This window comes from Lampetra planeri, chromosome 32 (assembly GCF_965212315.1).
Source record: "Lampetra planeri chromosome 32, kcLamPlan1.2.h2, whole genome shotgun sequence".
Classification (NCBI taxonomy): Eukaryota; Metazoa; Chordata; class Hyperoartia; order Petromyzontiformes; family Petromyzontidae; genus Lampetra; species Lampetra planeri.
Genome location: NC_136138.1, coordinates 5,720,423 through 5,742,743, shown reverse-complemented (window position 1 = coordinate 5,742,743; position 22,321 = coordinate 5,720,423). Strand labels below are relative to the sequence as shown.

General features: G+C 42.7%; 1 protein-coding gene and 1 non-coding gene across 2 annotated transcripts; both read right to left on the bottom strand.

Annotated features, from left to right (window-relative positions):
• Positions 1-1,491: 1,491 nt before the first annotated feature.
• On the bottom strand, positions 1,492-20,518 carry LOC144729370 (uncharacterized). Its single transcript, XM_078609592.1, has 7 exons — positions 20,091-20,518; positions 17,996-18,160; positions 7,466-7,619; positions 4,613-4,738; positions 3,983-4,077; positions 3,133-3,248; positions 1,492-2,695 (listed from the first exon to the last, which is right to left on the bottom strand). The coding sequence occupies exons 1-7, from the start codon at positions 20,166-20,168 to the stop codon at positions 2,404-2,406; spliced, it is 1,026 nt and encodes a 341-aa protein (XP_078465718.1). The 5' UTR covers positions 20,169-20,518; the 3' UTR covers positions 1,492-2,403.
• Positions 20,519-22,049: 1,531 nt separating this feature from the next.
• On the bottom strand, positions 22,050-22,121 carry TRNAW-CCA (transfer RNA tryptophan (anticodon CCA)). Its single transcript has one exon. It is a non-coding gene; the product is annotated as a tRNA-Trp (tRNA).
• Positions 22,122-22,321: the final 200 nt, after the last annotated feature.

The following is a 22,321-nucleotide window of genomic DNA, read 5'->3' as shown; positions in this document are numbered from 1 at the left end:
AGGCCCTCTTAACTGAATCTATAGGAATCCTTACGATGCTTGGAATCTCAGAGTACCTTACATTGCAGGCACTCTCCAAATCCAAACAAAGCCTTAGTATCCTAGGAATTCCACACAAGGTAACACACCTTAAGCTGCAAAGTATGAACATAATTTGACACCACACGACCTTCTGGGAAAGTTGTATTGCTTCTTCATTGACTTAAAACACATTTTTCTTATCTAACATACGTGTGCGCAACCGAACGCGACAACTGGTTGTAAAGAAATTGGAAGACGCAAATTTTCACGGCTGTACAACTTCCACAAATGCACGAAGCAGGATCGGATAGGGATATGCACCAACCACCACACAAATAGCCTTGAAAGGTGTATAATGAATTATTCCCACTTTGAGCATATCATTATTGTATAGGTTACTTTAAATACAATGTGCAATTGTTACTTCGCCATAAATACGCTTTTGAGTAACACGGAGAAGGGCTACTCTAGAAGCAAATGACATGTTCTCATCAGGCAATTGTGCTTATTAAATGCTGAATTGAGCTTGCAGTTTCGCAACGCAAATTGTTAAAAACAAGTACTGTTTGGTATGTTAAGTGCAATTCAACAGTACACGTTTAAATAATTCGTGATAAGAGACTGCCACTGCACGCAACAGCGGCGCACACCGCAATGGCAGGTTGCTGTGTTGAGCTGGAACACTTTCCACTTGTGCGACCGTTTCAATGAGAATTTCAACTTATCGAATGTGACGGACACCAAATGGTTAACCGCTCAAAAGCATGTAAGTGCCAAGTGTACTGTAAAAGTGTATTAAGTTAAAGCTAATCCATACATCTACAAAAGGTGAAGCTGCTTTTAAATGTGCTTTAAGCCCTTCATCTTGCTGGAATAGTCCCTTCCGATTTTAAATCAAGCTGCGCTTTGGCGAATCACCATCAACCCCGACTAGGGGGGCCAGCAATAACTTGTGAGCGCGCAGTTCTTGAAATATATTTGTGGAAAACTGTTCCTTAGAGCACAGTTTATCAGGAAAAACCCGGGATGTGTTAATTGGCCTTAAGAGCTGCATTTAGGCACTTTCAATGCCCATAAACACAAGCGTGCGCCTCTGCAAACTCGCATTAGCCATCGTTTTGCATGACGTGAGAATGCACCCAATCATCTTCCAAACGGCAGTGTGTGGTTTGAGGTTAAACAGGCAAAGAGTAGAAAAGCCAAGTGGTTGGTTTCAGCATGTTACACGCCGTTTACAAAGAAGCCACTTTGAATTTCTTTACAAGCAGTTAAGATTAATCATTCTACGAAGCATAATACAAGTTATAAAGTAAATGTAATCTACTAGTTAAAATTCCTCGTATCGTACATAAACAATGCTAATACCCAAACTACAGGAAGGCGATATATTCCATATGAATAGCTGCCAACTGTCCTTAAAATCTGTCCCATCTGCAAGCGTTAATCCTCTCCAATTAAATACGGAACCAATTGTTTAAAAACCATGTATTTCGTCATTTAAAATTCAACATTGTCGTAAAAAAAAGTTTCAAATCTTCAATATAGTATCTTTAAATACAATACAAAATGTACTCTAGCTGTGTTTTTGTTAGTTTTTTTGTTATTTTAACAAATGTACTCTATGATATTTGCAGACAAAAAATACATGACCACCCTTTTTAAAAAGCCAAAACATTTCCTATCGATCGCCGAATAACTTACAAACCCAAATTTCTGCTGCGTGTGACTGGGATACATTAAAATACACCACCTCTGGCAGGCAGTACGACTTTGGACACTTGCAAAAATATGTCCGCACTCTGCAGATCACAGTTAACAGTTTTAAGGCAGTTAAATACGGGAACATTATTTTTTCACAATTTTTTCTTTCCTACATTCGTAGGCTTCACCAATTCCCTATAAAATATACGTTCTCAACTGCGAACGTATAAGCTTTCAAAACATTTAGAGATACAACGCTTTATGTTAAAAAGATAAAAACGTAGTTGAACCTAACACAAACGACGGTTGGGTAACATCATATTTTGTGATTCCTGCTAACACTTCATTCATTTTACATAAAACAGACCATGTTCAAACAAAAAAAAATCACAAGATGTCAATTCTGCAGTATCCAATCCACTGGCTATCAATTTGGTGATGAATTAAACCAACTACCAAACTATATTGGAACTACAGCAAAACAAGATAGGCATCGTCCGAGTGAATGGAAGGCAGAGTATGATTCCGTGTGCTTTGAATTTCCGTTGGCAAAAAACCGTGCAGAGTGGTACGTCATTAAAATAAAAAAAACCCAACATTTTTTTTTTGTAAAAATTCACAAAAAGTATATATATACTGGACATATGTAATACCGAAAAAGAACCAGGTTAGACGTCCCGACTATTCCTGGGGCGGAGTAGGCTTGGGCTCGTTGCTTTCCATGTTGGCATAGACCAGCGCGAGGAACACCACCAGCGCCAGCACGAGCAGCACGCGCAGCCACACGGGGAAGCGGCGGTGGGCGACGGCACGCGCCGCCGTGACGCTGTCAGTGGCGTGCACCGGCTTGGCATTAGCTCGGGCGTAGGCGGGAGCGGCCGAAGTCACCGTTACCGTCTCGCGGCGCACCAGCAGGTCCTCTCCGCGGAGCGAGGGCTCTGCCGAGGAGCGCAGGGGCCGGCGCCGGGTGGCGCTGTGGGAGGGGGGGGGCAGAGGAACGCGTCGTTACGTGGCGGAACAGGCGTGGATAACTGCTAGGTCGTAGTCGTCATGGGTTGTAAAGCGGGGTTTTTGTGTGGTAGATAGGAACCGATTAGAATCGCTTCTAAGGTTTCTCAGTACACGTATCAACTATTGTGGATATATTTAGGTAGTAGATGTTAATTCCATGGAAGTAGAGAGTTCTCTGAAGGCTCATTACTGTAAATAGGTGATGATGGGCATCTCCCGATACTTGCTCAGAGCAGGAAACCAAATTGACCTTTTATTAACTTGCAGCAGCAGAAACTCTTGAAAGCCTCTTACAAATAAGTGTGACATTATGAACACATTTATAATGAGTGAAAAGACTTGCTAACTAATCATTAATTCAATAGATTATTAAAACGTTTTAAAAAGAGTAAAACTCACTTGATTCCTTTGGGAGAAGACATGACCTCTATAGACGGCTCTTTGAAGTTTTTCAAAGATCGCTTGCTCATGGTACTTGTGGTGGTCATGGTGGTCGTGGTGGTCTCCTCAGTCACCTGAAACATGTGCGCCAAGCAGGACGTGTCACGGGTCGCAAGCTTGAGTACAATCGCATAGTATACGCGTGGCAGCGTGCCCAACGGCGAGCCGAAAGGGAAATGGGACGAGGCAGTGGCGAGAGGGGAACGGGGAGCGAGAGAAAGGGCAAAGAGTAGGAAGCAGGCAGCTGCGAGTAGGAGGCAAGGATCAGAGGCAAGGAAGCTGGAATTAGAGAGAAGAAAGCAAGGAAACCAGGGGCAAGCAGGAAGCAAGCAGGAAGCAGGCAGGAAGCAGGCAGGCAGCAGGTGGAATTGGCCAAGCAGCAGATATCGTGGAGCAGGGAGGCAGACAAGGGTGTAAGAGAGCAGGAATCGGGGACCACAGTGCATTGAAGCAAGGGGCTGGGGACTACAGAGAAAAGAGCAGGTACCACAGTTGGATATGTATGGTGCGAAAGAAGTTAAATATATATTAATTAGTATATCTCAACACCAGTTAAATTGTATGCTACTTTAGGCACCGGAGAAAACCGGAGGATATATCCATGGAAAAGAGGGGGAGAACATACAAACTCCATACAGAAAGGTAACCGAGTCGGGAATCGAACCTAGGTCCCTTCTTGCTGCGAGACACCATTTGTTGTGTCACCACTGTTTATTCCGCCACCCAACAACGAGGCAGGCAGTTGGTGAAGAGCAGAGAAACAGTGAACAGGGTGAAGGGCATTGCGGACGGAGCAGGGAACGGTCACCTTGACTTTGGCCGACCGCGTCGAGCGAGATGCCACCGGGGCCTGAATGCTGTTGCCTTTTGGTTCCTCGACCTCCTTTTCTTTGGCTTCTGCAGCTTCACGTTCAAGCAACAAACGACACAACAACCACGGAAATGAATTACCTTAAATTTAACATGACTTGCTCACTTGTAATTGCATGCTTTTTAAATGCGGTGGTCACTTAATAAGTATAATATTCATGATTTTACAGACCTTTGTAATTCCACTGCTGGATGAAGGCCTCCCCATGCCCTACAGTAATGGTGGTTGTTTGACTGTACTGAACCACACTGGTCAGTGCAGGTTGGTAAAAGGAGTTGAGACCCAGCATGGGCTCTGATATCACCCAAGTGAGCCGTGGCCAGGAATAGAACTCAGAATTCCACATTCATAAACAGCACGCTAACCACTACCCTGCCATTCCACCCCATTTAGTAACAGCCAATTATTAATACACGTAAGTCTGAGTTGTAAGATTATTTTTTTTCATGAGGGTCTACATCGTGGGAGGTGACATTGAAGTGCTTGGAGAAAACCCCATGGCAAAGATGGGCACACGAACACTCGCTATACTCGTCTCCTGGCCACCTGAAAACCGAAAAGCCGTACCTTCCTTCCCATTGTTTTCGTCGTCGTCATCACTGTAGGCTTCCTCGACGGCCTTCGTGTTGGTGGCCGAGGTGCCCTCCTTCATGGCTTTCATGAGCTTGCTCTCATACACCTTCCGCGTGGTGGCTGCTCATAAGATCGCCACCCACCGAGGCACACAAAGATAACAAAAACAGTCACGACGACGTAGGTTTTCCCAGTTGTGCTGTATAGCACTCTCGTGTTTCCAGCTTCTACGGTCTGCTGTTTGACATTGTCCTGAAGAAGCTCCTAGCATGTGGAGCGAACGTCGGACATAGTGCCACACACGTGAGCAAAACCAAAAGAAATCTAGACAGTCACATGGGAATGCTAGACCAAGCACGAAGTACAGCCAATACCTTCCCAACGAAGTGGCACGTAAAAAACCACGACATAATTTGTTTAATTTAGGAAAGCGACTAAAATAATTTTACGGAAGTTTTTGTGCACGTCGCACCAAATTAACGAGGCAGTGAATGTAATTTACTCTAGCACGTGTCTGGACGTGCGGTACAGGCAGGCCCTTATCTCGGACATGCACTGGCGGTCAGACAAAGCTGCTGCTAAATGGGAAGTTTCACCATGACATAATTTGTTTCACTGGTCGAGGCTGCAGCCAAGCTTAAAATTCCACACCCTACTGCAGAGGGAGCAGGAAATGTACACGACGTTTGAAGTGTTCAGCGTGGCTTGGGAATGCGGCCAAAATAATTTAGGGGGAAAAAGACATCCAAAACCACTTGAAAATTAAGCCACTTGGCTACATTTCATTGCAAAGAAGAAAGTGCACCAAGGTCGACAATAATATTTTCCACTATAGGCTTGAATCGAAATGAAAACGGATACCAGGAAGTATTTTAGATATACATACATATGTAATATAGTTGAAGACTCTTGGACGCCGGGGTTGGAGACACACGTTTTTATTCCGAGATATTTGGCACAATCCCGGACATACAACACTGGAGGGGGTATCGGCCCCCTTACCCGGCTAGCTGGGGATACACTTGCTAGCTATGCCTAACCTACCTCCTAGTCCTCCACTAACGGGCTAGGGGAGGCTATCTGGCCCGACACTGGTAAGTCGGGCTCACGGTACCCGGAGTCCCAGACCAGCTCTGATAAGAGCACCGGCTCTGGCTTTCGGGACCACGCCGCTGACTCGGTCCTGTGCGGCCCTGATAAGGGCGGCGACCCAGGGGAGTCCAGGGCTCTAGCTAGACGATCTTCGGTCTTCACTGGTTTAGCTTTAACATTATGCCCCGAGCTCTCCGGCTCATCCCCTTTTATACCAAAACCCCCCGCTGAGGGGTGGGGCCCCGGGGGATCACAACTCCGGGTCAGCCCCCCAGGCTCCCCGGTGCGGACGTCGTTGAGAGCACCTCCCCGTGCACTCACGTAGCCCCGCCCACTGTGTTTGTTTCCCGTGTGATCCCATGTATACAGCCCCTCCGTAACACCCCTACACATACATGAAAAGATCACAAAAAAGAATGTCACTTGATTTCTTGATAAAATTAAACACTTGTTAAGTCTACGTCATGGTAAACAGCCTTTGCTCAAGGGGTTTTTACCTGAAATACCAACTGGTGTACTTTATCACGAAACACTCATTTCAATTTTATCATCAAACAGCCGAAACCCTGAGCCTCAGCACACTTAAAAGTGCCAATATGCCATGCTAAGTAAACAACAACAAAGCTCCTAGAGAAAGGCGTAAAGCATTTTCACGGGATACCAGAGACATCGTCTGTAACTAAAGATAATTCATCTTTGCCAGAATTACGAGTTAGCAAGCATGAGTTGGTTCATAGGAGGCATACGTTAACTGCTCACAATTGGCAAACAATCTGTTTACATTTTTTAAGAAAGACTGCTGGAAATGTTTCCTGTCTTATCCAAATCTTGAGCATAACAAGGAAAACCAATGAAGGCTGTGTAATGGTGTTTGCATTTCCATTAGTGGGCTGGGCCCTTTCCCTTAGGTTGTGTTAATTAGCAGGGAACACAACTCTATTATTGCTTGCCATTCATTGGGGAGGACGTCCAGCCAACAATGGCACATGTTAAAGGAAGCTCGGGCCCAAATAACAAATGGCTCTTATCTTAGATATGCCCCTGCCCCTGCACCACCCTAGGGCTGTCTGTCCTAGACCATTTGACACAAGAAGCAAGCTTTGTCGATGAGAATAAAGATGTCAAGCTTATGGTGAAGTATAATATTACGGCACTGGAGAGATTTTTCCCAATGTGGTTGAATGCATCAATGTAGATGTATCACGATAGCACTACGTCAATATGTAGTAAGTAGCTAACTTCTATTTAGAAATTAATTAAGTTTCAAGAAAGGGGTTGACAGCCCAGGCAACAAATGCAATTAAAATGTAAAATCTTTTCAGTTGCATCTTACTTTAAACTCAAAATCAGCCATGATCAATCCACTGTTACATGAAGTCTTCCCCAAGCAGCGATGCATCTTGCACCTGCATATGAGCTGATTTCATTGCTCCATCTCCAAGTTGTGTGCGCTTTCTCATTTGGGTGCCACTCCGTCATGCTGCATGACCACTGTTCATCGTCCCTTACACCGACATGTCCAGGCTGAGCCCACTTATTTTTTTAACAATCAAAACTATGTCTCTCACTTGTGTACGTTTGCTAATCCATGTATTTCCACTCCCAATGGCTTATCGCCAACGAATATGGAAAGCTGAAAAGTACATCGAGACCATATAAATGCAAACTCTGTTGCGTTCTGCAACTGAAGTGCTGCCAAGAACCCAGCGTGACTGCGGGGGGGGGGGGCATCGGGAGATAGAGCCCTGCGCTCACCAATGATGGGTCCAGAGTTTAAGCCGTACTGCGAGAGCAGTTTCAACAGCTCCATGTCGGACATCTTGGTGATATCCTTCTCCTCGATGATCTCCGTGATCGTCACCGTCTCCTTGACTGGCGTCACCTGCACCACCGTCTTCCGGGTGGACTTCTGTGCCGTCGCAAGGTAGAATAGGGAGGTGGGGGGTTGTACAAGAAGCCAAAAAACATGATTTGTCACTACCTTCATATTTTCAAATGTATTTTTCCTTTTAAAGACACGACAAAAAATCTAAATATCTCACCTTGTTGGTATGTACCTAGGCAGTGTGTCTAGGGCAGACACCGAGTTTTTAGTCAATTCATAAAAATAACGAAATTAAAATCATGACCAGGCACTCCATCAGAGTGCTCAAGTGATGTTAATGACATCGGCTTAAAATGTACCGGGGTTAGGTTGCAGTGTATGTGCTTCCACCAAAAGTGTTTATCTGAAAAGAATGTGCAGAAAACTAAAGTACCACAAGCGCAATGGAAACGTGCATAATTTGTGCAATTTCAATGCTGTGCCAACCCCTGGTACACGTCAGTCCCTTGGCATGTTTTGGCAATGTTGCATTTATATCTAACGTTCTATCAATGCTATCAATTATGTTTAGTACATTTTTATTTTTCAGAGTATTTATTAAAAAAGTTAAGTCCGATCAAGTTCACAAAATTGGTGATATTTGAACCTTGTTTAAAAAGACTCAAAATATCAGCTTACAGTGGATTAACTATACATTACTTGAAAACCCAGGTTTAGAAAGACCTTTGCTATGGTTTGTCAAATGCCACCCCCTAGTGAAATCCGTACGGTTATGTCAGTTTTTATTTTTACAAGCAAGTGTGTATGCCATACCTGCGACTTGTGACGACCCTACTTAGCTAAAGTTGACGAGGCGACAAAAACGGATCATAGCTCTAAAAGCCATTTGTAACCCTTTTGTCAATCTACTGAAGGCCTCTTCATGCTTGTCAGTGCTGGTGCGCGAAGATGGGTGCCAACGACTCGGTACCGATGTTATTCACCATTCATATCAACCATGTCCTGGAATGAAATTTACGCTGCCGGGTTTGTAGCACAATGCGCCAACCTCTACGCCCGCCACTCCACTCTACGATAGTGGGGGAAGCGGGGAGCATTGCCCGCCACTCCAGTTGAAATTGGAAGATGGTCAATGTTATGTTGCTTGAGGAGGAAGCTTCAAATCTAGAAGGAATTGTGGACTTTGTGGTTAACCCGACCCACCTACTGTCCCCCCCAGCCACCGCTACATACTGCGTGCCCCCAACACTACCTCATACATGTCAGTCTCAAGAATGAGTAACTCACCATTTTTCTAAATGCAATGGATTCTCACGTTTTTGGTTGTTTATTGTAGTGCACCAGTAACTGCCGCCGATGGATCAAGTCTTAGTGAGGGCCAGCTCCAAAAGTTGTGTTTAGTTGCAACCTTTTTATATGAAAAAAACAGTGGGGAACTACTAACAACTATCCAAGGTCATTATTAAATATTTACTTTGGGGGTGTTCACTAAGTGGTGTACATGAGCATATTGCTGTTAAGCAAACACATTAAGCAACCACCACGTTTTTGTCCAAAGGTAGACTCGCCTTTTCCTGCTTCACACTAACATGTTTCTGTGCCGCAGCTTCTTGGGTTTCAGAATCGGGGTGGGGACTAAGCAGGGAAGGGCAAGGCCTTAAGAGGATGGGGTGGAGCCAAAAGAGGAAGGGCCTAAACAGGAAGGGGTAGGGCCTAAACAAGAGTGGTGAGTCTAAACAGGAAAGAGTGGTAGGTCTAAACAGGAAAGAGGCAGGGCTTGAAGGAAAAAGCCCCAAAAAGCGACCTCCAATTAAAGCGGACCCAAAAAACATAAATCTGCAATTCTCAAAAAATTACAGACTTTGATTTTTCCCCCCCAATTCCACATATAGAGGCGTGCTTCAACCATGCACTTCCCTGTTGATTTAATTAAGTGAAAGAATACAATCAAATAAACAAGTGCAGCAGGCAGTAAACATGTCATAAAAAAATACTTATTTATTCAGAGAAGTCCTAGGACTCGTTTTCAGTCGAGTCCTATGTTGTGTTTTAATTTTAAGAGGTTAAGGCAATTAATGAATGTTTGTATATGTTGGCGGAAACAGGAACAGCTAGAGAAAACCCATGCATGTGTGGGGGGGGGGGCAAAATAAATCCCCGTACAGATGGCTATAAATGGAGATTCGTCAAATTGCTGTACTGCCTTCTGCTGGTGAGGCAAGGTATGGCACCTTGATGCCCACGGGAAGGGAGTTTCACAACATTCGTGTGATCCACCAATCCCTATTTTACCGCAGTTCTCATCGCGGTTCTGGCCACAGGCCAAGTAGACGATTGTATTTGGTGTTCTTGAACAAGGTCATGAAGAGGCAGAGATTACAATGCACATATTTAAGTATGTAGGAAATTCCAGATGCTGGAGCACCAGAGGAGGGTCTAACCCACATTATATATAAATCCGATAAAAGATAGGCTGGTCATTTGATAGTGGCCCTTCTTCAAAGTCTATTATGCATAATGTGCTTTGGTGGTCTGCAAAACCAAAGGTGAGCTGTTTTTTTACATTTTTCACGAGATTACATAACAAACATCCAGTACAAATAATAGACACAAATCTTACACATCTATTTTTGCATTCTTTTAAAGAGAGTTTAATTTCCTAAAGCAGGAGTTGCCATGAGCCCATTCTGCTAGTCTTTGTTGTCACGTGGTGGCAATTTTAGAAAGATTAACAGCACTGTTCTAAAGCCAGTTTCATTTTCTCTTTTTATTTATGTTTTATACACGATTAAGTATAATCACTAAATTATGTAGATATATAGTATATATGGAATTTCACATCTCCAGTAAGCACATGACAATGCAAAACTATTTGCATTGTTATATTTCAACCGCTTGCAGTGCAAAAAATGAGTTTCATATTTTGTTACTTGTGCATTGTAAAGTAAAAAAAGCCACGCTTGGATTCTTAATAAAAGGAGACTCCAGAAAGGAAGATGCACTTTATCGCATATGGATCAACAACACATCAGTCCAAAACGGTTTATATAACTTGGCACAGATGTGACATGTGGGCAAGCCTTTGTCACCACCTCAAAGATTTCTTGGGAGCCCCACAGACAAAAGACAGCCAATCGGAGGTCTCGCGCAGGTCACGGGTCTGCTGACCCACCAATCGGCTGGGTGGACCGAGCTGATTCACAGTCTGAGTGGGCTGCTCCCTGCTGCCTTGCCTCATGCCCATAAAAGGCAGTGTGGACGGTTGGCAATGGCTCATCGATGGGTCAGCGGTTACATGGCGTGCGGGTAACGGGAGCGGCTCGGCTCAGACGCACATGCACGTGTCTCGTGTGGCCACACCAGAGGTCGCAAACGGGTTTTGATTCCTTACCCATACCCGGCTGCACCAGGGTCGCAAACGGGTACCCGTACCCTACCCGATACCCGGCTACCCGTACCCGGCCGGGTATCGGGTAGGGTACGGGTACCCGATTGCGACCTCTGGGATGAAGCCATGTTGCAGGCGTGGGTGGGTTGATTCTAGGAACTTGAATTGTGAGAAGAGTCAAGACGTTGGGAAATGAGTGACAAACGGTTACTCACCAGTGACTCACGGCCTAGCCGTACCCGGCCGCACCAGGGTCGCAAACGACCCTGGTGCGGCCGGGTATCGAGTAGGGTGCGGGTATCAGGTACCCGATTGCGACCTCTGGGCCACACAACCCACGCTATGTTGGTGACACTGCTGTATCTGCAGTGGCCTGCACCGCCAAGACGTGATTCTCCTCTTGAAGCTAGCACGACTCCAATTCGAACCCATTTAACCCACCCCAGTTAAAAGAGAAAAATAAACTCTTTGAGGTGCCTCTCTATGCAAAAAATGCTTGGTATTAGGCATGTGGTACAAAGCGTACCTAGATTGTTAACAAAGGGCGGTGCAGCAAAATCCGTACTGTACTCAATGGTTTTACTTCCATGCTACCCAGCACTGACCAGAATGGTGATGTATGTTCAAATAATCCCCAACGACCTATGCAGCTCTCATCCAGCAGTAGATTGACAAAAAGACAACACATAAGAATAGGTTTCACTGTTTTCCAGCAATAAAACAAATGTTAAGATGTTCAAATACCAAATATAAACCTTTTGCAAGGAATCCTGTTTGCATTAACCACACGTACTTGTGGAGAACATGCAAACAATGGCTCATCGATGAGCCACTGTTCATCTTTTGGCATTCACTCGTCTGACACTGGTGAGACTAGGCCATAAAGAAGGATTGTCTCTTGTGTAGGCCAATCAGTTTAAAAGACAATGCATATATGATCAGACGATGTTTGTTTGCATGTTCACCACAAGTATTTGTGGATAATGCAGATATGATTCCTTGAAAAAGGTTTATATTTGGTGGTTGAACATCTTAACACCTGTTTAATTGCCGGAAAGGGATAAAACCTATTCTTGTTTTTTCATACTTTGATACTGGCAAAAATAGGTCACATGTTGGGCAGTACATACAGAGTCACGTGACGATACATCCCACTCCCTCAGTGAACTGGAACATTTTTCACGATTCAGGATTAGGATTCAATTTACCAAAAGTGTAAAAATAAAATTACCATCTCATTTGTATTGCTTATAATTTTTTTGTTGTGTTTTGCTCCATGACCCTAAATGTAAATCAACATCATAATAGTTGTGCCTCAAAATCGATTTTAATTCAAAATACATTTTGAAAAACCCATGATATATACATTGCATTGCACTATTTTCAAGTTATGCGCATTTTTTGTATGAAAATTATATTCTTACTGCCGATTATTGCAAGGTATGATATTTTACGAGACAAACAGTACAAGCGACACGGACTGTAAAAACCGGACCGATGTTAGACAACACAACGGAGGCAGTACCGACAGGACAAATGGGACAAAATGATGCTGTACAAACGAGTAAAAAAAAAATCTACTCGTGAATATAATCTTGATCCAAAATCCTGACTTCATCGAAGCGTGGGGGGAAAGCGGGCACGCGGGAATATTTTTTGCGTTAGGAGTAAATAGAAAGCGTTCATTACTACGCGAGCTGTCGTTAAAATGTTTTTCGTAAAACATCAGACATTCCAACCAATGTTATCCATCTTGAAGTAAAAAAACGACCAAAAACATTCCACCGGCTGGGCTGGCCAGCTTTAGTAAGATGCATTTCGGACATTTTTGCTAAGCTTTTTTTTTAAACAAGGAAGGTCTGCACCTGCATCTACAATCATTTACTTGTGTCTAAGAAGATGTGAACATTATAAAGTAATGCAAAGCATTTCAAATTTATATCCAAGTCGACAGTAGTAATATACACAAATCTCTTCAGTGCAAAAATTGGCTTAATACAAAGCATTTTTTCAGCTTTAAAAGCCTTTGAAGTGAGACCCCGAGATGAAAAAAAAAAATTCTTGATAAAACAAGAGTATTCTGGAAGTGTGCGGTGTGCTGCCAGGAATGACTGTTAATTGTGATCTCGGATGTCTAACCACAATAATTAGTCTCAACAGCTCCACGACACAGAAAAGAGACCACTGCGGTTTTATAGAAAGCGCTGCTTTGGATGATGCATAACACAATTGTTGACAAGACAACTGCTGCTACAAATTGACGTGTTCTTGGCCATGGCTAAAATCAGTGGCGTGTGATATCTCAACTGTTCCTTCGCTCTCCTCAACTGACCAACTCACACTAACAGGTACAGTGCTAAAGAAGTTCAACATAGACATATATACGTATGTTCCCCATGACTGACAAGGCATAAATAGTGGCCTTCATCCAGCAGTGGATTGACAAAGGGAAGGACATTATTATCGGTCGCACATTAACCTTGCTTGAATAATGTGCAATATTCGCATGTTATTCATAATCAATTTGGTTTAAAAAAAATCAACAAGCTTTTGAGTTCATAAAAATTATCAAATTGATCAATTAACATGTACTGCCATTTACCAATTACACCCTTAATATAGACCATATAAAGATGCATTCTAATGTTTTTACAAGCCAAAATTATACATACATCCGGTGGGAAGCAAAAAAATTTGCACACTGTCAACGCATTACACAGGAAGGAACACCTCTGGTAGGTTTCAAGTTGACAAGCTCTGCTCACACCCTCGACACATGAAAGTCAGCGCGCACGGCGACATGTCACTGGCACGCGAGGTCAATTTGTTTGACGTGTACCATTTCGTAGCCTCAAAGCATGCACTTAAGATCGTGTCAGTGTCGCGCAATCATAAATCACAATCCAATTGCCCGACCTAAGGCTGATTGTGTGGGTGATACACATGTGCGTGAAAATCGTTTTTGATTTTGAACATTTTCACATTTCAAAATAATAAAAAGTTATAATTGTGAGAAAATACTAAAAAATATAAATAAGTTCACCTGCAGGTACACCGGCAAGAAATTATGCATTCATTCGATAAAAATCACTATTTTCGCGCAAAAAATCAATCACAACTTGCGCAAATCATATCTTCCCTTTAGGCTAATAGAGCAAACTAAATAATGAAAACAAGACAAAACAGTAAACAATTAAAACAGGATGGAAAAAACGAGACCAAAAGATATGATTCTGGAACTGAATCATGGCCAAGAATTGTGACAACCGACTTAACCGGCAGGGTGGTCAATTCATACAATTGCCCAGTAGGTACGCCTGCAGGCACTTTGCTCGGAGCACTCAACTCAGTCAAGAGTCAACTCGGCCCACGAACTCTCGAAGGTCATTAAAATAAATACCACCGTCGGATGTCAACATCGTTCATCCAATCTATTGGAAGGTTTCCCAGAAAAGAAACAAGGAATATTTCCACCCCGTCTCAGGGCAGTGAAGAGTCACCAATATGTTTGAGCTGGGATACGCTCTCATGATGTTTTGAATATTAACGTGTACATGTAAATAGCACTGCACATACAAATAAATGCGATACATTTGTAGGATTGCATCACCCGAAAAGTATCCATAAGTAAGCAGCGTTGAGCCTGGACAGTGCTAATATGGATCACCACCATGCACATTGAGTTGTTATAGGCTGCGGGGCTACGCGACTGGCAACAGGGGATAGTGTATCAAGATACATTGCTCAACTGTACCTATATGATCCCTGCCTTCACCAACTCCCACTGACCAGCATGGTGAGGTATGCTCAAGTAACCAACGTGACTTGGTCGGCATGGCGAGACCGTCACCCAGCAATGGACTGACATATACAGGATATTGTACATTCATTTATATGTGTAAATGCAATGTCCTTGCATACTAATAAAATGCAGAATACTATCAGTAAGGTACACAAAGCATTAGGCATTGTGCATGTAGCATTAAATCTACACCAACCTAATGCATTATCCATTGGAAACTCCATCTCCATGTTCCTAAGAATAGTAAAATAGGACGAGAAATAAAGTAACATGAGCAATCATGTAACGAGTGTATACATTTTAAAGAGCTAGTTCTCCGAGCTACTCCAAGCATCCTTTGAAAAAGACTTTCGATCTCAATGGGCTGTTACCCGATTCAAATGTAATAGTAAATTGTGGCTATTAATACAGAGCGCACCATTCGTGCATGCACGCACAGTATGAATAAAAAAAATTACTGCAATTGATTAATACAACCACGCAGGTATGCATATATGCCACGTTAATTCCTTCATAATATATAGAAATGTGCAAGTTTACATTGTACTGTACATTGAAGGTGAATGTAATATGACAATGCAAGGTGGTCAAGATTAACAAAGGAGTGGAACCATGAGGAATGGCTTGGGGAGATCTTCATCCAGCTGTGGTTTGACAATGGCTGATAATAGCATTCCTCTGAGCACTTGTTTCAAGACTTAAAATTTAGTTTTGATGGCTGGGATCAGTACAAATGCCATGGTATTACATTATGCTGGAGCTTTCTATCTCAGATACTACCATGCATTGGTATTACTCTGTTATTTTCAGGAACTATTTTTTGGCCATATATTAGATTGCAGGGGGAGTGGTGGCACAGTGGTTACATCACTGTGGCTATGAAACGTGCGACCTGTGTTGGATTCAAGGCTAACATCCGTGGTAATAATATCTGAATTAGTTCTCTGGGCCCCCTTTAAAAAAACACACCATGACGAGCATGAAGTATGGTCAAACAATGATACATATGATAGCCATGGTTGATGATGTTATTGTGCAAAGTTGATTGTCCGAATGCATGATCTGTCCTTACAATGAGAATGGGGTGTTTTCTGGACAGTAATCGGGATATGAACGAGATTATTTCCAAGCAGGAAACCGCTGTGACTTTCTTTGGCAACAATATAATTCAATGAATGAAATGAGGAAGTAAAAGCACATGTCTTCATACGCAACACTGCTTAAAAGCCATATGGGAGTCTAACTTTTACTGAAATTATAGATGTGATTAAATTACTGTAATACAATTATGCATATCCGATTATAATTACTGGAAATGTGGAGAATGTTGCATTATTATAGTATTAGTTTACCGCCTATGGTATGCAGAAATACACATGAATAAAAGTGACACTTGTATTACAGCAAATAAGACTTTACAATTCTCCGAGTCTTGATAGTACTTTCATGACAGACCTACATTACATCAATCATAGCACTGCGTATTGGATATTACATGGATGCTGCCGTGACATAAGATGCAAAGAATTTCACAAGGGAGCTAACAAACTTTTATGTTCGGAAGGGAACATAGAAAATAGTTGTAAATGTAATCGGTAAGTGAAGATTAGAATGGACATGGCAGAGTATGGGAGGGCAGTTTACAGAGACGGGCATTGGAGATGCACTCAGGGTTTGGCAAGCCAGGGGAAGAACTAAACCCAGACGAGTGATGACTCTAAGAACAAACCTGGGAAATCAGGTGTTGATTTTACAGGAGCTGTGAGATCTAGCACGAGAATAAACTGATGGAAGCAGCATTATCCGCGATTACCTTATCACACGCCTGTAATCCTGCACGTTTGTGGATCGCGCAGATTTGTGAAACTCTCAAACCGGAAGGGCAGTACATCAAGTAGGCTTGTGAACATGTCTGTATGGTCCTTGGGGTATTGTGATTCAAATTCGTGGGTTTGTGGCTCTCCTGCCACTTGCAAAACAATAGCCTAAAAACAAAGTGGCTAATAGAATGAATTTTCATGATGTGGTCACAAATCAATTCAAGAATACCTTTTTGAGCCATTGTAGTGTATGTAGTCTGCAAAATTGCAGGGTTCAAATGAACTAATTGAACAGTTATTTGGAAAATACATTGCTAAACACACAATGCAATGTATGCCTCATGAGTGTAATATTCCATATTAATATACATTGTTGTATGCCAACTCCGCTAGGCTTCCCTGGGTAATTAAGTGACATTATTATTTCTGTGCTGTTTAACACATAGCACAATTTGGAACTTTATTGCATCTAAACACGACCGCATCTCAAGACCCTGTGCAGAAACAGTGAACATATTTATTTGATAGCGAGAAAGAGGCAGTTAGTAAAACGCCTAAGTAAAAATTAAGGTCTTAAGCTTTGACTTCCAACAGGTGCAGGGGAGTCAAATGCATCGATGTCTATGGGAAGAACTTTCTAGACCATGATAAAAACAATAATAGGTGTTATCCTTTCTCGCAATAAAACAGGTGTTAAAATTTTCAAACACCAAATATAACCCTTTTGCAAGGAACCATGCCTGCATTAACCACACGTACTTGTGGTGAACATGCAACAAAAAACATGCTTCTTATTATATACGCATTATCTTTGAACCTGATTGGCCTGGGCCAGAGACAGCCTTCTTCATAGCCTTGTCTCCAGACTATGGCGGAGGCAGAGGAGAATGAGCAGCGAGAAACTGCAATGCCACCAACATGATAATACTGGACATATGTTGAAAAAAAGCTTGAGAGCTCATCGGATTCCTCCAGAATAAATACAGTAATCCCTCGCCACTTCGCGGTTCAATTTCGCGGCCTCAGTGCATCGCGGATTTTTCGAACTGATTTAAAGGCCTTATTATACCTGTGCAGTAACACCATCATCATCATCACATTCATCGAACTGCACAGGTCTGTCATCGTCGTCATTGTCATTGTCATCGTCGTCATTACTGGAGTCAAGTCTCAAGATACTACTGTCATTGGTGAGTGTAGAACACCATAATACGTATCGTACGAGAGAGAGAGTGAATGTATAATATTAAGGTTTTATAATTAAATAGATTTAAGTAAAATATATATATAAAGTATAAATATACATATTTTGAACATACTGGTACCCCCACACACATATACGGAAATTCCTAGGGGGCCAATCCTACTTCGCGGATTTTCGCCTATCGCGAGGGGTTCCGGTCCCCATTAACCGCAATAAACGAGGGATCGCTGTATTCTGATAAATCACCCTGTTTGGAGAGGCGCGTGTGGGTTGCTGCTGCTCCTCCTCATCGCTGGAGAAGTCGGCACGCAGGCCGGCCCGGGCTCGCACACCGCTCCGCTTGGGTGTCACGTGCTTCAGGTAGAGCTTCACGTACACCTCTTTCTTCTGCTCGCCTGTGGGCAGCGCCACCTGCGATGATGGCACGGTGACAGGGTTGGGGTGGGTAGGGGTGATGAAGGGTTTATTCGGCAGAAGAGGGCACAGCTGGAGTCGACTTGCAGGGAGAGAGGGACGGTACAGTGGGAAAAAAACTGAACAATAAACTTGAAAAGCAATGTTAATATACTCGGCGTTGTGTTAATATAATGGAGGGTGGAGATGTTTACAGCTGAAAACGCCAAGCACAGCTATATTTGTGGATGATCGTTAAGATATTTCAGTGTTATCATTTGCATTGTGCTGCTATACGATGTTTGAGTGGACAGCGAGAGATTTATATTTAAGCGGTGCACCCTTGAAGTAAATAACTCAAAGCATGTATCTTAACACAATCAGAATTGCAGTTTGGTGTTCATTGAAAAGCACAACATTTATGGAGGCCCAGAATTTACATTTTTCAAGGGTATATCTTATTAAGTACATTTACACCGAGGATCTGGTTGACCCAAAGGATATGTCCAACACGAACTTAAAATTCCAATGTTACTATTGGGCGTCGGCATTCAGAGCGAGGCTTTCAACTTTAACAAATTCACAAGTTGGGTCTTAAAGATGAATCCCTAACTACTTTCAAAGAAATGTACAAAGCAAAGAATCCAGCATGTAAAAACTCACAAGTGGTGTCCGTTTAAACGTTGTATATTACACTACATATGTAGTGTTAAATGTCTACGTGCGGAGCGGCATGTCAGACATTATAAGCACCATAATTGGGGTCCTAGAAGTTGTCCTTTAAGGACCAACTTCACCGCACTACCAGAGGCACAACAAATAAAAAAAAATACCAAGCAGCCTTGAAGGGTCCACCCCAGACTATCGTATCGCACAATCAGGCTCAGTCGCCAAGTATGTTGAATGAATTCATCTTGGGAATTTGAAGTCCCAGACGTGGCAACGTTTAATACGGTCTGCACACTGCCAACCCGCAAACGCGGACAATAGGTGAGCGAGTGGCTTCATCTTGGCGACTCAAAAGACCCACACGTGGCGTCGTTTAATTACCTATTACACGCAACTGGTATCAAATCCTTACGTGGAGTTCAAGCACGCAAAGCGGCATCCCCCCCTTTGAGGGTGTCTCACACTGGGCAATTCAAGCGAGGGGGTCCTCAAGAGAGATCTCGTATAGATATCGCATTACCCAACCCAGCGTTGACGTAAAAACGTCTGCGTCGTCCTTAAAGGACCCCCCCCCAACCCTACCGTGGTGTCACATCTATCTGCGTCAACAGCAAAAGAGGTATCCATCCCTTAAGGACCTACACAACTCAACCGCGGTGCGAAACTACGTGGAATGTAAGCGGCGTCCTTAAAGAGCCCGAGTCACATTATCTTCCCAAACCATGGTTGTTAAACGTTACCGCGAATATGAAAGTCCACCCATTAAGAACCAATTTCACTCATACTCTTAGGTTTTTTCAGTAAAAAAAACCTAAGGGTATGAATCCTTGCAGTCACGAAAGCTTCAAATCTAGAACCAATTTCGCTTGACTCAAGTGTGGTACCAATCCATGCTTGTACATAGAATAAGCATCGTAATCATTTAAGGACCGAAATCTCCCATTCCCCAACCCAACCGTGGTTGTTTAAGTCGAGATGCACAACATAGCAAGTTCCATGGGTCAAGGAAGACCCTGGTGACAACACCACCAGGGCCCAAGCGAGGCGGCTGAGGGGTGTGGGAGAGAGGCTTGGCGATGGGTGGCGAGCAGAGAGAGGGGGCATCAGCCTGGCGGGGAAAGGAAGGGGAGGTGATGGGTGAATGGGGATGAGATGACAAGAGTAGGGGAGAGGCAAACAAATTTTGTGATTTAATGTATTTGTTTCCTTTTAACCTACGTGACTTTACCGAAAAAAAAACAAAGAGTAGGGAGGGGAGAGGCAGACTAAAAACTCGAACCTTGTGCGCGAGTAGCTCCGACTTGAGTCTCTCCTTGGTGAGCGAGGCTGGATCTTCAACCACGGCGGAACCCGACATCTTAGCGCGTTTCTTTCTTTCTTTATCTCTCCCCCTACCGCCTTCTTTTAAGCGCCAGAAAACCCCACCACGAAGCGATTCAACGCAAGCAGCGACAGCGACGACGACGCGACCACGAGGAGGCGCTTCCACGGGACGTCGCTTCGACTTGCAGCAAAAAAACACCGCCTTTTTTTTATTGCGATCGAAGCGGGAAATAAATAATGATAAGAGGAGGAGTTGTGGGGGGGGTTTAGCGGTGAGAAAGTGTTAAATGTAATATATAACTGCGAGGCGATGACAATGCGGACCCCTTGACTCGCACGCCCCGGACCGCGCATTCAAAATGTCCGCAGGCCTCGCTTCCCATTGGTCGCCCGCGCGCGTTCGAAGGCGCGCGCGCGCTCTCATTGGTCGAGCCGTCGACCGTCCGTTGGTGACGCTGGTTAATGCGGGTTTCCGTGGCGTCAAATTATAATATGATTTAAATATGGTTATGCAATTATTATACTTGATATTGTAATCCTGTATTAGGTTATGATTATTGTATTTGATTTACTATGTTTTGTAACTAATAATAATGTTATTATTACAATATATAACAATATTTTAATTACGTAATTGCAATATAACATTTTTTATTAAATTATAACTAGAATATTTAAATTGTAAAATAATTAAATCATAACATAATTTCAATAATATATTTAATAATATAATCCAGTATTATAACTTATAATTATTACATTTAATACACTATAATTTATAACTAATTATATATTATAATTACAATTTTAAGTACGTGCATTTCCTCAAGGAGGTTAAATACAATAATGGTGCCTTAAATTATAACTATAATATTAAAATTGTAAAATAATTAAATCATAACATAATTTCAATAATATATTTTATAATATAATCCAGTATTATAACTTATAATTATTACATTTAATACACTATACTTTATAACTAATGATATATTATAATTACAATTTTAAGTGCGTGCATTTTGCCGAGGTTAAATACAATAATGGTGCCTTCAAATCTGAATGTTTATTAAAACTGGAGCAGTATAAATAATCCGATGAGCTATAAAGATATTTTTCATAGATTTCCAGTAGTGGCATCTATGAAAAAGGAGCTCAATGTATTGGAAAGATAAACAAATCACTTAAAATATATACAAAAATAAATGTAATCTATAAATGTTACCTCATCAGGTAAAGCCCACTGAACTATTAAGTTATTTTTCAAAAGCGACCTGGTCACAAATGATAGCTAAACGTAGTGGCTTATCATGCGATGATGGGCGGTGAGGAGAGGGGTGAAACTGATAAATGTTTTCCAAGGAATATAAGAGTTTGCTTTGTATGTAAATAAAAATGTTAAGGTAATTCTGCCAGTAGGGGGAAATGAAAGATTTGCTCTGTAGCATTTGTCCCCCTACTGGCCCTCAGAGGTGCTGAGGCATTTAAGCAAAGCGCCCAATAATAACAAAGTTAACTACGAATCTTTATCAACGGTGATGTTTGCCAAAGTTGACGTCCTATAAGGGTTGTTGTTTTACTCGGGGGATGAAAGTTCAATCGCTGCACAGGGTCAACGTGAAGTTGTCTCATTGGCCACAATTGCCCACATCTCAGTCACCTATCTTAACTCGAGTTTACATCTTTCAAGGGGTAATCTTCACTACCGCCACTAGACCGCGCTGTTCTCATTATTTAAACCACAGAGGCAAAGTACAGTACGCAGTTTTAAGAAGAATCTCCGGCCAAAAACGTCCCCTATTGTCGACTATATACATTGTGATTTTACTTAAGCGTTTGCCCACGGATGCACCGGGCGGTTTCTTTTATTAACCGTGGTTTTTTTTACTAAAAAAACTTGTATCCACAAACACTGTGACCCCGACGTGATTTGAACACGCAACCTTCTGATCTGGAGTCAGACGCGCTACCGTTGCGCCACGAGGCCTGTGGTCATTTGTCACCAACTTTGCGCACTTGTCTTTAACGTGCTTCGCGAAGCTTTGACCGTAACAATCGCGTACGATCAGCAGCATCGATGCACTGCTGGATGATGGCTTATCGTCCCCGCGCCCATCCCTCATCAACATCACTGCAGTCATTGCTGTGGTAAATGCGACAAATAATACTGGTAGGAATCTCCTGGTT